At 41.6% G+C, this 16,396-nt stretch overlaps 1 protein-coding gene across 2 annotated transcripts; it reads right to left on the bottom strand.

The window, feature by feature from the left end:
- Window positions 1–713: 713 nt before the first annotated feature.
- On the bottom strand, window positions 714–14,620 carry SMPDL3A (sphingomyelin phosphodiesterase acid like 3A). 2 transcript variants are annotated; one of them, XM_037391617.1, is made up of 8 exons: window positions 14,403–14,508; window positions 12,686–13,259; window positions 11,066–11,210; window positions 8,039–8,135; window positions 6,604–6,782; window positions 5,436–5,616; window positions 3,367–3,491; window positions 714–2,187 (listed from the first exon to the last, which is right to left on the bottom strand). In XM_037391617.1, exons 2-8 carry the CDS (start codon window positions 12,727–12,729, stop codon window positions 1,876–1,878), a joined length of 1,083 nt encoding a protein of 360 aa, XP_037247514.1. In that variant the 5' UTR covers window positions 12,730–13,259; window positions 14,403–14,508; the 3' UTR covers window positions 714–1,875. The 2 variants fall into 2 exon arrangements, with proteins under 2 accessions (XP_037247514.1, XP_037247513.1); XM_037391616.1 differs by having other exon boundaries at window positions 1,674–2,187; window positions 12,686–12,899; window positions 14,403–14,620.
- Between the last annotated feature and the right edge of the window lie 1,776 nt (window positions 14,621–16,396).

The raw sequence follows: 16,396 nt of genomic DNA, 5'->3' as shown, positions 1-16,396 counted from the left end.
CAGAACTAGATAATCCTTATATAGTGTTTCCAGGACATCTTGTAGGTATTAAGCTTAAACAGAAGTCGCAGAACTCACAGAAACAAAGCAGTATAACGAAGGAATTGTTCAAAGGAAAAGACTGAATAGAACAAAACCCATCTGGCAAACTGGAGGAAGCCCATCTCTCCTATTGCCTGCAATTGCCCTTACGCTATCCGCCCACAACTTCGCTTGCCCTCGGAAAACAGACGCTGGTAACATAAGCATTTTTTAACGAATAAAAACACAACAAAGAAATACATCCAACACAGAGGGAATCATCAGCTTTCAACACTGAAACTTTCTGGTACTTCCTCACAGTCACAGTCTGTACCAAACCCACGTTAGTTCAGGTTATTTACAACCCAGATACATTGGAGATCAGCCAGAGCAAATAGCTCTGAAGGGTTCACATGCCCACTATACTCTCTCCAAGCACAGAATTTAAAATACAGGACTGCCTACAGTGTGTTATTAATGGTATTTCTAAGTATTAGTGCCACTGGAGGATTTATTTCTGAATGCAAATTTAACAAACCAACCATTTCCTCTGTGGATGATTGATGCATGACAAATCTGAGGTATCTGCATCTACAGTTGTGAATACTGCAGACTTAGAAAATCTGTCCGGAAATATTCTGCTAAATATTTCATGCTCAAGTAGAAACAAAACCAGAAAGTTCCTCAACAGCTACAGTAAATACTTTAATCTCATGAAAATAAACAGTTAGCAATTGGATTTGTCACATAACTATTTCTACAGCTGCAGGAACTCTGAAACAATATTACCTAGAGTAGAGTCCGTATAGTATTATATTGACCAAAGGTTCCAGAAGTGTATTTCTTGACGTGACAGAAAAATGGGTAAAGGTCCTTCTAGATAAAAGGCCTTCTTCATGTTACCATCTTGTGCACACATTTAGTCACAAGAAGAGGAAAAAGTGGTTGCTGCAGTTGTGAATTCATACATGTGATAATCTTCATGTTAAGAACTAGACTGCTCTATGAAAAAAGAAACCTGAGGCACACCATGACAAGGGCATGCTTACCTGTGCTGCATAGAGAATGTATATGCTACGTCTAATTAGTGACACTGATAAATTTAAACCTGATCTATGGCCTGCCACAAAATCTCGTACCAGGAGACTGCTTGATACCAGTATCAAAGTGTATGTCTCTAACATAAGAAAAAAGCACTTTGTGCTGGAAAAACACACACATTCTGAACAAAAATGCATTAAGTATTTACAGGATGGAGGTTTGTATTCCATTATGTCACTTTCATGCCATCCTTAGAAAATGCCCCCAAGCAGAGGCAGGTTTCAGCTGAGGCGGGTTTAAGGGGTTAAGAAGGAAAAGGAATCTCGGCACAGGGAGATATCAAATACTGGCATCACATCAATAACATAACTGCACTCCAGTCTCAGCAAATCCAGGTTTTGCAGATTAAAGTTTGAAAATTGTGACAGCAGATGGTTGAAACCTGCCCCTATACCAATCCCATGCCTGAAATGGGATTGCCTATGTTTACAGACCCTGAGAAGAGAGATTTGGATTTCTAAAGAATTGAGTAACTTCTGTTCCCATATACTGGGATGCCTGTTGTGGATGGTACGGGACACTTGATACAACAGCAAAGTATTTGGCCACTATTACATAGCCAATGAGCTTTTATGTAGATGTTGAAGGAACACATTTTTACAGGAAGAAAGGTCTAGGGAGATTTATTGTCCCCCTGAAATTCAGAGAAGTCCCACAGAGTGCCTGCCAGCATGTCAGTGCTTGAGCGACAGGATGAGCAGTCTCTTTAAATCACAGGCTAGAGTCAGTATCAGCATAAATTGCACGGACACTTCATCTCCACGTTGCTTCCCGATTGATACAATCTGTGTACGAGAGGTAATCCAAATATTGGATTGCACATATTTGGCATGTCTTGCACCCCTCTTCACAGACAATGGTTTTGTCATAACTCACAATGAAGTTACTGTAATACTGTTCAAACAGTGTGCTATGTGGCACAGACAACTGCTTGGCCATTTCATATAGGCTTTCTGGCTTCAAGTCTTCAATGCCATAAGCTTTAGTTAGGACGTATTCTAATTTCCAGTTTGATTCATTTTTCTCGTTGGCGTCTCTGAGGTCCAAATAGAACTGCCAAAGATCCTACAGTTAAAAAAAAAAAAAAGAAAGAAAAAATAGGCACGGCTGTATTGCTTTCTTCCCTGCTTCATTAAGTCTCTAGAGTGATCTATTGATTAGGAAGCTGTCACTCCTCATTATTCACAACTGAATAGAAGGTCACGTCCCACCCCAAGAGCTGGGCTTACACCCAAAGCTGGTACTTGCAGTGCGGTAATGGTGGGGGGATGGGGAGGAGAAGAAAAAGGAGCCACAAAAGGCAGCACTGGCAGTGTTAAGAGGTCTTTCCTGTCCAAACCGTAAACCAAACTCCACTATGCTCATGTCTGCTTTAGGACTGGGGCAAAAGGGCGAGAAACAGAACCTTCTTTTCTGCAAGCATTGCTTGAGGGGCAGAATGGACAGAAAAAGAATTGCTCAGGGAGAATTCAAGGGAAAGGGAGAGATGGAGATGCAGGAGTAAAATCTGCACAAGAAAGGAGCAGCTGGTATTAGCACAGGCCTCCAGAAAGAAACCCCAGACCCGGTCAAGCTGCAGGATATGTTGTCATTGAACTCAGCCAGGTCAAGATTTTATCCTGAACTACAGAGAGAATATCCAAGTCATTCACAGCCAAAATAATCATACAGGACTCAATTTATCTCTAAAAATCACACGAGACCACAGAATAGAAGTACTCTACTTTTTTCCTTCTACATTTGTCTGTAATTTCCCATAAATAGCATAAACTCTATATTGGAAGGTGCATGATTATGAAAGACATCACATGGTTAAAAATGCTTTTCTTCATCTGGTCTTCTACACCCTTTAAGAAGCATTTCATGGACTGCATCCCAAAGCTCAGGCTATTACCAGCGAACAACACCGGTATGTAACAAGCCCAGAACTAGATGAACGTTTTTCACCCTTGAAGAACTCCCTACAAATAGTTTAAAGATTCTGCCCAGAAAATTTCTGACTATCTTTGATTCTACATCATAAGAATATCCCATAGAGAACAGGAAGTACTGAGTAGTCCTGCAGGTACATAAAGACTGACCAAGTTCTCTTTCAGATTTCCTTTCCTCTGCCCAGGAAAAAAAACATGAGTAAGCACCAAAGTTCCCCCAGTATCCATAATACTACAAAGGCTGAGATCTCACTGTAATTTTTAGTGATACTATATATAAAGTCTTAAACAATGCTTTAAAATCTTTACTTACCAGCAAGCTATAATCAAGAAGATCATATTGATACAATCTGACACCAGGGTTATTGGATTCCATTTGCCATACATTCTTCACTGGGGTTACAGCAGGTGCCACAAACAAGGAATTTATTGGCTTTTCTGCAGGAAGAGAGAAGGTGAGGACACAGTTTCCTTTCAATCATTTCTTTCTCAAACAACTGTTTTTGTAGAAAACCAACACAGCAAGCACCACACTGATGGGCTTAGGTGCATTTAGTATTTATTTTCCTTGGATTAGCTGTATTACTGTGAAGTCCTCCTACACATCCACTGGATAGAATAAAATCTGCATAAAATACCACAGTACAGATTCCTGTGTGTATCGTTCTGTCTATACTAGAGGCTTCCCACTAATTCAACTACCTGTGCAAAATGGTCTTGCCTATATGTAAGGTCTCTGTATTTTGCGTATTTCTACTGAAGAAATATTCGAAACTTTTAGCTGCTGTCTCCATGTTATATTTTACATGCTGCTTTATGTATTTATGATGTTATTAGAAACACCAGGATACCATCACCTGACCCTGACTTCACACATCTAGACTAGCCCAGCACCTAGTATGTGAACACCGATCTTTACAGCAACTGAAACATGAGGACATACGGAGGTCTTAATTAGCCAGAATATGCAGGTAAGTATATTGAAAGGCTCTCTGTGGAACAAAAAAGAAGCCCTAACTATTCCTTTCTCTGATGGCATCACAGCAGTGAAGTCACAAGGTCAGTCTCCACATACAAGCAGAAGCTTTGAAAGCTTGGAAATCAGTAGATTCTTCTGGAGAAGATAAAACTGAGCTCTGTATTTCAGTACACTGATGTTGGCTACAATATTATATTTATCTTGAATTGTCTAGAATGTTGTCAAGAGGAAAATGGTACAAGTAGAAGACAGCCTGAAGCTGTACAGATAAACACAAACTGTATTTACATACATTTGCATGCAATGTCACTGTTTAAATTCTGTCAAAAGATGTAAAATTATTAAAACAATTTGGAAGCCATTACTTGCACATGCAAACTGTAATGAAAAAGTACCAAGATCACTCTGTCTTCAATGAAATTTGCAGTAGAAGTGATGATTTCATGGACAAATGGGACAAGGTAAAAAAATATATAGGTATAAGACTGCCTTGAATACCATTAAAAAAAAAAAAAGCCACTTCTTTCACTGGGGTTGGAGTCCTTTTAACTGAAGATTAATACCATGATAATGCCATGTGAAAAGGTAAATTATTTAGAATACAGTAACCTCGGTCAGCATTTTGGGCATTGCTTTTATGAGTTCATATAAAATATAGATAAAGAGCCAATTAATATTTGGGTGTTTTACACAAACCAAAGCAATGGACCTCTCACTGTTCTATGGTACAGACACAAATATTTAACCACTTACTTGTTAGAGATCTTCTATTAGAGATGTTAAGAGTGCTCTACATGGCCATGTCCATGCTTAAAATTAAGGGATTTCAAAGCAACAAACAGCATTTCCAAACCTGGGTGCTTTTCTTGAAGAAAAATTAGCTGATCTAAGAGATGCAACAGGCAAAGACTTTCTTTCCCCTGCCTCCTGCTACCCTTATCTTAATTAACTTTGAAGCAGCAGGGAACTCAGCAGAGAGGCACAGTAATGATGCAGGAAACACAAGAACATAGAGCATGTCTAGTTGGCCTGAGAACATTCCCTTTGACACATTACACAATAGCAACTGGCTAGTATAATTTGCCCATGTCACTGAGGGAGCAGTGAGGAAAGACTAGAAATTCTTGTCTAGGCATAAGCATTCATTAAAAAAAAAAATAGGAAGCTTGGGGAGTCTCTTCTAACTTCAACAAAACAAGACATTCTGCCTTGCAAGGTTCTCTTTGGGGAAAAAAAAAAAAGGGAGCGCGTAAGGCTTGAACTCTTGTAGATGAATAGCAGTATTTCCTATTTCGCTTTTTCAATTATTTATAACAGAGGCTGATTAGTAACAACATGCAAGAAAGTATTAATTTGCTTTTAATCAAGAACAAAAAGATGAAGGATTCAACAAGCATCATTACCTTCTTCATCCAGGAGGACCATGATACTATCTCTATGTGTGTGTCCAAAAAACTGCCCCGCAATAACATTACTGTATTTGCGAAAAATCTTTACCAGTCTCTCATTGTAATGCTCCCTGATAGCTGTAGTATTCCTTGCATATGGCAAGTATCCTATTGGCACATGTCCTATTATATATACCTAAGGAATTAGATACAGAAAGCACAATTAGCACCTTCATTTGAAACTTACATTTCTAGCTGTACCTCAGAAATGGTTGCCACAATTTCATAATAATGCTGTCTTAGAATCACAACACTTTTGTTACACAAAATACAAAGAGTAAGAATGTTAAATTCATAATGAGAAAAAATAATATGTATTTACTTATTTTATTTTTTTAGCAAATTCACTGTATTCTTGGGAAAAAGTTCCGATAAATCTACGTGTAATTTTAGGCCAGAGGAAAATTTGATCCATTATTGCAATTGAAAAAATCAGTTACTAGGATGAGATTTATCACTTGGCATCTCGAAGGGAGACTAAGTAAAACTTACGTTAGAATACTACAAAGTCTGCATGGCCAGTCACCAGAAACACAGAAGAACCGGTTAAAACCCCGCTGTCTGAGGTCAAGACTTTGTTCTAAACATACACACCAACTAATATGCTATGCTGCAGGATTTTATAAGGAAAGGAAATCTCTCCTTTCTCACAACTATTATATAATATTTTTTTTAAATTACAACATCATAGCAAAATGTAAACGTGTTTCCAAATAAATACTTCTTCTAGTCAGATAAAGATCCGATCACTGCACCAATCAAGCAAACACAAGCCAACAATTTTTAACCTTACTTCCAAACCTGATTATTATATGACAATTTATTATATCACTCAAATCATAGCAATTGCTGCAGCTTGGCTAAGTTTTGTGGTTTTACATGGTAGGAAAGAAAAGACATTTTACTGTGTAATTTGAGAAACTGCATTCAACTATTTTATTAATTGTTGTAGTGTACCGTACATATTCAAGAAAGTTTTACTAAAAAATGAAATTTTGGTTTTGCAGTGTCTTTGGAAGCATTAATATTATTTTAGAATAGTTTGTACTTTCATCGTCTCTTACTTCTTTTATTTTCAAAGTTTAGACAAATAAGGCTGATGGGTTCCATTCATAGCCCCTACCTTTTCCTTCTTTTGTAAAGAGGTTTCTAGTATTCCTTCCAGCCAAGCAAACTGGTTGGCTGGGTCAGTGATATTCACAGTTACACTGTTGGGGCCATAATATAAATTTGTGTTCAGACTGATTATCCTGAGTGGTTGAGAGCTATCACTGGATTCAAACAGCTGTGTGTAGAAGCCACCTGTGAAAAAAAGACCACAATCTGAAAAATTAAAGGCTTCAAAACACAACTTTAGAATGAATGTACAGCACTGACAAAATACCCAGCCTTATTCTTTCTAGTAAAACAGAATACGACATGTTTATTCAAACCATGCACCACCTCATCATAACAGAAGATCTTAAGATTCTCTTTCTAGCAACATTTTAGTAGAAGTTGACACTGATTTTTTGCCTGTAATTTGTCTGTTTATGTGACAGTTTTCAGACGTAATTATTCAACTGACATGCAAGAAGTGCCCTGTAACATCTCTTCCACACCGAGAAATGCAGTAATTGTTAAAAAGTCCACATTTCTTGAAATACTGCAAACACATAGGTTCCTCCAGGAAGAAATGTCTGAATTTAGCAGCCTTGTACTTTGAAAGTCATTTAACTTCAGACCAGAATTATGATGAAAAGTAAAAATAAAGTTTTTCAATCCAAGCTCCTACAACTCTCCATGACATACAGAGCTTCTTCAATGGGTGCAATTTCATAGTTCACAGACTTCAAAGGAGCCATAGCAACAGCGCTATAACAATATACCTTAACTTAAGGTCTGCCCTTTGGAGTTTTATTTTTCCTGTCTGAGTTTCTACTTTCACTCTTAGACAGAGTTCCTTCTCATTCAGGACACAAAAATACAAGTTAAACTTCCAAATCCCTAACATTTGAGTGGATTGGAAATGGGGTTGGACCTTTCAGGCCTTTGCTAAAAAGAAAAATCATAATTAGGATATCAGTATTCTCCCAGTTTAGTAAGTTGGGCACAAATATGATGCAATTAACAGTATAATCACCAAGACTATGTGCTATCGTAAGTTGAACAAATATGTGCCTATTCAATATACAGTATCAAATATAGTGTCAAAAGAAAAATAACATTTCATCAATTTTTTACAACCAAATTTAAGTTTTCATGTGCATCATATGCCTTTACCTAAAAAGTATTATAAGATCTTGAAGGCAGGAAGGTATTTCACATGCATCGGTACAAAGCAAATAATACTGTACATGTTACAAGAAGCAAGAACTATTGCATCAGAAAAGAATAAACGTACCCTGAAGATAAGCACTGATATTCAAAAAGACACGTAACTTCTTCCAAGAGAAGCATTACAAATAATCCATTGTGGTGATTCACCCTACAAGGCTTTGCTAAACAAACGGTACAAATCTATAGAGACATTAGTTCTCTAAGCCTGAGCTTTACAAGGCATTACTGGCATATTTTACCTTTTCTGAAGGTGTTGACTGCTTCATCTGTTAGCCAAGGTTTCCAGAAATCTGCTACAGCATTGTAAACTTCACTGGTAGTTACAGGAAGCTGATCCTGTGAGGGAGCAGAATCTGCCTAAGTCTTAGCATTCACACGTACAGACAAAAAGTCACTAAATTATCCCACCTGACCTCTTGCAGAACACGTGAGTGTATCCAGCCATCACCAGGAGGAACTCAAGAAACAAAAAATGTTATGAACATCCAGTATTGCTGACCAGAAACAAATGCCTGAACTTAGTCAGAACTGATGGCATGGCCTTGTTAATGCATCGATAAACTAGCATCAGAAACATTTCAAGCCTTAGAAGCACAGCAGAGTGGAAAACGATACATTCTGCAAAAATAATAAATATGTAAACTGAAGACTCAAAGTCTATAAATAAAGTGTCTTGGAGGAAAAGCTTGAACATAAGCTTCTTTTACAGAAGGTGAACCTTTCAAACAACTTGGGGGTTCATAGCAGATCCCCAAAACTCCACTACAGACCTCAGAAACATGCCAGTGAAATTCACAAGTATTTCCATATCCTGCAGTTCTAATAACAAAGCATTTAAAGCAGAAGAGTTTTTTCAGTGTTTTCTCCCACCAGCTCCGATTAGGACTGCAGCACTCTTCTGTCTCAGCCAAGCAATGCTCAGGCACCACAGACTGGTAAGAGCCATGCTCTCATCTAACCCTCACAGGAAGATCCCAGGCTGTCCTTGTGTTTCCTAAAATACCTGCTTGGATTCTTGGTGCTTGAAGGAAAAAAAGAGGTCAAAAAATAGGAACAGTATTACACTGCATGTTTTCCTAAACATAAAATTTGACCTTTCTAAGATCTTTGAAACTAAACCTGTGTTATTAGAGGCTTAGGCACTAAGCCTCTGTCTAGGAGCAGTGCCATCAGAAGTGTGTTCAGACATTTGTTGCTTGCAGTGCGCAGATACCAGTTATTAAGAAAGCTTTGAGCCATAGCAGTTCAGCCAGAGCTAACAGTCACTAACAGACACAGCAAAACCTAATCTCAGATAAGAGGCCATGTTATGGACTGAAGGTGGTTTGGAATTCAGGAATTTAAGCAGCGGCAAGGATGTGAAACAAAGTAAGACTATGCAGAAAGACTGAGGTCACAATATAAGATCTGAAAGGTATCCCAATGCTTGATTAATCTGGGTAGTATTTTTAATAGGCTCTGCAGGAAAAATCACCCAAGAGCGTTAAATTGTTAAGACAGTCAGGTCAGAACACAATAGAAAGCAATAAAATTCTTTGGTGCACGGTGAGTGCACAGCTTTCACACTTGCTCTGGAACACCCTACAGTGTGTGGCTTGCTGCACACCACTTCCACTCATTTGCCAAGCACATCCATATGAAAAACAGAAATGTCATCAACAGCAAAAAAACCCAACACACAACCCAACAACCTGAAATGACCCCATAGTGGGGAATTTCTGATCCCATGGTCTTTTTCAAACAGTAACAGAAAAGTATGCCAGTTCTGAGTGCTGGTAAAGCCTGCCACTTCAAAGCAAAGTATGACAGAAACACGCCTGTGTGGTTTTGTGCAGAGAGAACTATCACAATAATTCAAACAGCAGCCTGCTTCAAAATACGATTTGCTGCCCATCTGCCTCTCCGTATCACCTTACTTCTATCATCAGGTTTAATTTCACAAACAAAACTCATATTTGTTGGAAAAGTCACTACGTTCTTTGCCTACAAGGCTACTGTATACAGGTTTTTTTCTTTTGTATCAGAGTGCTGAATGACAACTATGATCTGTTAAGATTAAAAAAAAAAAAGTAGAACAAAACACTGAATGAGACTTCAGTTAAGTTGCTGCTTATCAAAAACTTTACCAGTGGTTACTGCTGAACCAGCCTGGCCCCCTGTCAGTGCATATGACAAGCTGAAGCTGTACTACCAGAGTAAGAACACAAGAGGCTGAAATCCCAGCTTGGTTTGCACACCCACACTTCCACGATACATTTAACTCATACTTTGTCTCCCACATTTCCCTTTCCCCTCTCTGAGCACTTCTGTTACTCCCCGATTTGGGAATCACTTACTCCAGCAATGATACAATCACCTATTACACCAAGATATACACTGATAGGCCTAATAAGTAACACAGAAAGCTGGAGTAGAAGTCTTTGGGGCTGTGAAGGGGTGTTACTCAATTCCCATTAGGCATTTCAAACAAAAGATTTCAGTTGGCCCGTTCCATATCCCTTCCGATCCCCTCAGATCCAATGACAGAATTTGCTTCTCAGTCCTGTGTGCTGCCAGATCAACCTGCAACACGCTTTAAAGGACACATTAAGCAACTGTTTACTTTTGAGCTACGCCAAAAACAATATTCGCAGAACACTGAATGTAAAAAAAGCACTGTCCTCAGCTGCAATGGCCCATATACCCAGTAAATCATCAATGCAAATATTTTAAGTGTCCAATAAGGAGAGAAAAAAAACATATGTTTTTAATAATTGTGGCAAAACTATGGGACATTACAAAAACTCTGCCATTAGTCTGATTAAAAAAACACAGTGATGTCAGCAGACAGATTTCCAGTAGGCCTTTCAGCTGGCCTTGAATCTTACCACGGTCTCACAGATCCATTAAGGATGTAATTTCTGTTAGACTAAGTTATCGTACACACATGCATGACAGGCAGCAACAAAAAAACAAGTGTACTAACTGTGATGAGACCTGGTGGTTCTAAGCCATGAGCAGTAAATTTGCATGGCCTCAGGCAAGGTACAGATTTCACCTGCCATCAGCGTTTTCTGGGGTAACTTAACACAGAGAGAGAGAGATGTACTTTCTGTCCTTGATTGAAACTATTTATAATTTTAAAGTGCTAAGTGGAGAATTGTAGAATACTGTTTCGAGAATAATAGTTACACAAATTTAACAGGAGTTATTTTTAACACCTGCTTTCTAAGGGGGTTAGAAACACACTCAGTATGAAATACAAACAACTTTCTAACTTGTTTCACCTGTGGCCAGTAGTCATGATTGCCCAAGGCTGGGAAAACCTGAAGATCTGGAAAGAAATTACGAATTGTAGAACTCATATTGCCAATGATGTTAATGACCAACTTTGTGGAGAGTTCTCCTACAGGAACATGAGGAGGGCTATCTCTGAAAAAGGAAAAGGCTTTATTAACGAAGGTTTATTAGCAAGACAAGGAAAGGCAAAACATTCTGCAAACACATCTACATTCTAGCATGTAATATGACTGACTACAGACTCTTAACTAAAATCACAGAATTGCCTGAAAGGCTCTCTGCAAAGGCTTTTTTTTTAAAAAAAAACCACACAAATAGACTAATGTATATCCTATGATTCACATTTATCATAACTAAGATTTCTTAGAAATTAAATTAATTCAACTTCATCATTCTGAGGTCCTGTGCAGTTTGGGTTATATATCTTCTGTCATCTGCACAACATTACAAGTTTATTTTTCCACTTTTAACAACATCCTGTTGAAAATGAAGTACAGTAAGGTATGTGAAATAAATTAATCACTAGTTTTCATATTTGTATTTCTCAACACTCTTTCCCCATCAAAATTAAGAGGCATAACATGCATAATCTTCCAGCAAAAGAGACCCCATCATTGATAAACAAACTAGTTCTCACAAACACTTTGATAAATTACCCATCAATGTATACCATAAAAAATTATGTGATGGTAGAATGGAGAATTTTGCTATAGCAGACGAGTAAATTAATCCTATCTTTTCTGAATACCTAGAAAGTAACAGGGCATGGTATTATCAAGTTATTCCTGTGCCTCCCTTTCACACTTCTCCAGTCCCACTGCTAAGGCATAAAAAGCCTCACAGGTAACACCTGTGTCTGAGAGAGAGTAATATTACACCCATTTTCTAATAAGGAAAAGGTAAAACATTTTATTCAACAGTGGGACTGCACACATCCAAAATACTGCAATGAAGGACTGTGAAACCACACTCTTTAGAAACACATGCAGCTATGAGTATAGTAATCAACATCTGTAACACTGTTATCCTCCCCGCCCCAGCCCTGATCTGGAATTCATACAGGCACCAAACCCGAAAGGTAATTTTATACACTTTTTTTAAAAAAAGCACAAGCTATAGTACTGCTTGATTCTAGTTACCTCTTACAGAGCCAAATAAAATATAGTTAAAGGGTATCTTCTAAAAAGGGACATGCTTTAAATGTAATAACCTTAAGACCTACAAAATCCAATACCTCCCACAATAATTCATTCCAGCCAGTTATTCTTCTGACCCTTCTTTTTGCTTTTTCCACTTCCCACCCTCCCCACACCATTTCTATTAACTTACACCAATACAGTCATGTGGTAAATGTCCTAATGAACAGTCCAATGAGATCCAGAAATGATTACAGAGATCAAAATCTGTTCCTGAGGTCCTATACTCTCACTCAGTCTTCTGCTTATTAGCCATTTGGACCACTTTAGTGGTCTATTAATACTTAAATAGTGGACTATTTAAGAGTAGCATTTCAGAATGGCTGGTGCAAATATAAACTTGTGAATCACTGCACTATATGGTTATTCAGTTGTTAAAAGCTTTAACTGCAGGGTGGCTTGAACACTTACCCTGTCCAAATCATGAACGAAACCTGTTGTTTTGAATCTTTCATGAATGCAAATGCTGACAAAATAAGTTGATATGGAGAATCACACAAAAAGTCTCCAAAAGGGCCTGGGTTGGAGGCATTGGCTCCTTTGGAAGAAGAACAAACTTTGGTGCGGTCAGGGGTAATGTGGTAAGTCGGATCTAAATGTAGGTCAGATACATGCCAGAACTGCCCTGTTTTCAGAAAACAAAGATTAAAGAAAATGCATTATTTGCATTTGAACTGGATATACACGGGTAATGCAAAGTTCGCTTCAGTTTGTCTACTGCTATTCCTCTTCCAAGTTTTGAAAAGGAGAAGAAATTTAACAAATTGCTGATTAGCCCTTCTGGTAAGTGTGGGAAAGTTCTGCATTCCTGACAAGTTCTTCGCGTAGTCTGCTTAGAAAAACTGAAAGCAGAGGCATAGGTTTAAGCTATTCAGCAGGAAAAAAAATGGAGGTTGGTAGGGACTGGAATATCAACTCCTTTTCCTTAATAGCAGTCTGGAAACTGGAGAGTAGAAGAGGTGGTAGAAGAACTTCTCCACTTCACCTGAAAAAGAGAGGGAGTTGCATTTTAATTATTTTTCTAGACTTCCCCTGGCAGGAAGCTACTACAAAAAGATCATGGTCTAGAAAGAAAGGCAAGAAACAGCATGCCTGCAAAAATTTCAAAGCTCTTCTAATCGCCAGCAGCTGTAGCAGCAAAGGGACTGGGCTTCTCACCAGAGAGAGGTGTCAGCCTTACCTACTCACTACTTTTCAGGCTGGCACATTCTCAGCCACTGCTACTTACCACTGCAAGGAGTCGAGAACTATAGAAACATGGGGAACAAGCTCCTATTAGAAAAACCAGTCTTCAGGTTTCAAGTAAAACAAAAGTAATTCCTTTCTGTCAGTTTCAAAGTGCTTGGGAATGGCACAGTGTATAGGGGGTTAGGGTTGTGAAACCAGGACAGATACAAATTGATTTTTCTCCAAGGTCACATGCTCACTTCCCACACAGCCGGACCCTGTGGAGTTTTATTTCAGGAAGCAATGACCAGCAGCGAGCTTCGAAATCTGCAAAACCGTGACTCTACCAACAGGAGATGGACAAACTCCTGGACACTGCCGTGTACTTGGTGCGAGGCACGCACGAGTCACGGGGAATGAACACCCTGTGGAACCGCTTCGGACTACGCACCACAGATGGCTTGCAGCGTGCAGGGCATGTGTGCGAGCGCTGGCCGCGCAGAAGCCACGGGCCCCGTTTGCCCCGTTTGCCGTGTGCAGCCCACGGCCCGGGTGGTCACACCCAAGTCCCGGCCGGGCAGGGCTCACCTCGCCCGCCACACCAGCCTGCCCCGGCTAGCTAAATATAAACTCCACGTCACCCCACGCCAGAATAGCCATGTATTTACTTATCTAAAAGGGACGTGAAGCTGCCGCCGTGTGGGGCAGGGAATACCGGCGCAGCAGCCTACGTACGGGCCACCGCGCGAAGGGGGGGGGGGGGGGGGCAGCTCCCGCGGGCCTCCCCGCCGCCGGCAGCGGGAGGGGCGGGCGGTGCCCCCCTCCGCCGGGAGAGCTGCTGCCCGCGGGCAGCGCGTCAGCCGCCTGCCCGGCCCCCACCGGCGGCCCCAGCCGGGCCCCAGCCCAGCGTCACCGGGCGCGGGGGCGGCTCCGCTCGGCCGCTGCGCCCCGGCGCACTCACCCACAGCGGCGCGGGGCTGCGGCCCGGCCGGCGCCGCCCGCAGCGCGGAGCAGAGCAGCACCAGGCCGAGGGCCGAGAGGGCGGCGCGTCCTCCCCGCAGCTCCATGTTGGCCGTGCCGGGAGCGCCCTGCCCGTCGACGGCTGCTCATGTGACCGCCCCGGCGCGGAGGAAAGGGGCGAGCCCGGGGCGGCTTGTGACTGCCCCGGCCCTTCGCTGCCTCCCCGGGGCTGCCGGAAGCCGCCGCCGCGCCCCGCCCGCACGACCGGGAACCCTAAAGCCGCCCCGGGCCGGGGCCCCGCCGCCCTAGGGGTCAGCGGGGCAGCTGTTGTCGCCTCAGCCGGCCGTGCCGGGGGTCGGGGTGGCCTTCGGGAGGTGCCACCCCTGGGACAGCACTGAGACGCTGAGGACCTCGCAGGAGCCAGCCTGCCCGCGGGCAGGGCGGCATTCGGGGCCCCGGCAGATTCGGGGCAGCCTCGAAGGAAGGTGAGGGGGGAGGGCGGGAGTCCCCGTCCCGCTCGGCCTGTGGCACCCAGCGGGGCAGTCCATTCGAGCCCTGGGATCCAGTGAGGAGGGCTGGGACCAGTGGCTGAAAATCATTTCCACCAGAAGCAGCCGTGGCCCCGCCAGTGCTACTGTACACCTGACGGCCGGCGCTGGTGCTGTGCCGGCAGCCCTGGCGCACAGCCTAACCCTGCCCCGAGCGGGCTGCACTCGGGCACCTCGCAGGAGTCTCCAGTATCTCTTGGAGGGAAGGTTTCTCACGGTGTACACGTGAAAATGGATCCTAGTTACCTAACATGCTTTAAAATTCAAAAAGCTGATGAAGTATGCCGTCAAGTGCACCTTTCATACAGCTTAAGGAAAATGCTGAGGCCTATTGTAAATACATTGCTCCATCGCTAAGGCTTTATGGTAGTGGAGCTGCTGTTTATTGCAAAGTCAGTTTCTGGTGAGGAAGAAGTCTTTGTTTCGTAACTTCATGGGTCCCGTAACTGCCCCAAACACCTCACTGCTCCCTGTGCTGTGCTGTTCAGATCTGCTTTGCAAAGCCACTTTATCAGCAACTGGAAGTTGCTTGTGTGGGTACTTGCCTCACTTTTCCACTCCTCCGAGCACTGCCACAGGCCCTTCACAGGCAGTTTCTCCACATTCCCTTCTTTGACATTCATATTGTTTTATCTTTAGAACTGCAAAAGATTTCTCCAGTAAGCGTCATGATGGTTTCATGTGACTTACAGAACAGATATGCAGGGAAAAGTAGCCTTTGTTTAAAAGTGGCTGCAATGTAAAGTACTGGCTGTTCAGCATTTATTTGTACAAGTCTTAACAATCTCTCTCTGCATTCCTTTCCTCGTGTTTAATAAAAACCTTATTTAAGTCATGACCCCACAAATGACTTGTGAGGATGAATGCCAGTACTGAGGACCCAAGTCTGTTTTCCCCAACGATGAAGGAAAAGCAGCTGCTCCCACCTTCCTGAGAAGGGGTGGCTGGGGAGGACAGTCATGTGGTGAATGCACCTGTGGGTGAACAGGCAGCAATGGAGGGGAGGCAGATAAAAGCCATATTAGGTACTGAGGCTGAGGATTAAATAAGCTAATAAAACCAAAGGCCAGAAGATGCTGTTTAAACATAACTTGCTCTATAGCAGCTGAAGTAGCCCAAAACGTAAGAGACTGCAGCTCCCCACACCACTGGAACAAGTTCTATGTTTCACTTCTCTGCTAAAAAGCTCCAGATTTTAAAAGCTATCAATATCCACCAAATATATTGATAATGGTTCTGGATGTATAGTGTTCCCCACAAGAGAAAACAGACTTGGATGTTCCTTTCAGGCAGCTCTTTGTGAAAACATAAAATTAGTAATATTAAGTCTTGTATTTGTGTTTGTTAGGTACCATAGTTAAGAGTGAATTTCTGAGAGATGAGCTACCCATGTTATCCTAGCTATCCAGAGATGCAAGAAGCCACTTCCCATGTGTCATGGTTTAAC

Source organism: Falco rusticolus, chromosome 6, assembly GCF_015220075.1.
Source record: "Falco rusticolus isolate bFalRus1 chromosome 6, bFalRus1.pri, whole genome shotgun sequence".
NCBI classification, from domain to species: domain Eukaryota; kingdom Metazoa; phylum Chordata; class Aves; order Falconiformes; family Falconidae; genus Falco; species Falco rusticolus.
This window is presented reverse-complemented; position numbering and strand designations above follow the sequence as displayed.

Excerpts from the sequence above, each read along its gene's own strand:
- SMPDL3A (XM_037391616.1), bottom strand. The coding sequence starts at position 14,508 with ATGGAGCTGCGGGGAGGACGCGCCGCCCTCTCGGCCCTCGGCCTGGTG. Across the intron at positions 5,617-6,603 it reads CTTTACAAAAGAAGGAAAAG|GTATATATAATAGGACATGT; the intron begins GTAGGGGCTATG and ends CTAATTCCTTAG. Across the intron at positions 3,492-5,435 it reads GGTCCTCCTGGATGAAGAAG|AAAAGCCAATAAATTCCTTG; the intron begins GTAATGATGCTT and ends CTCTTCCTGCAG.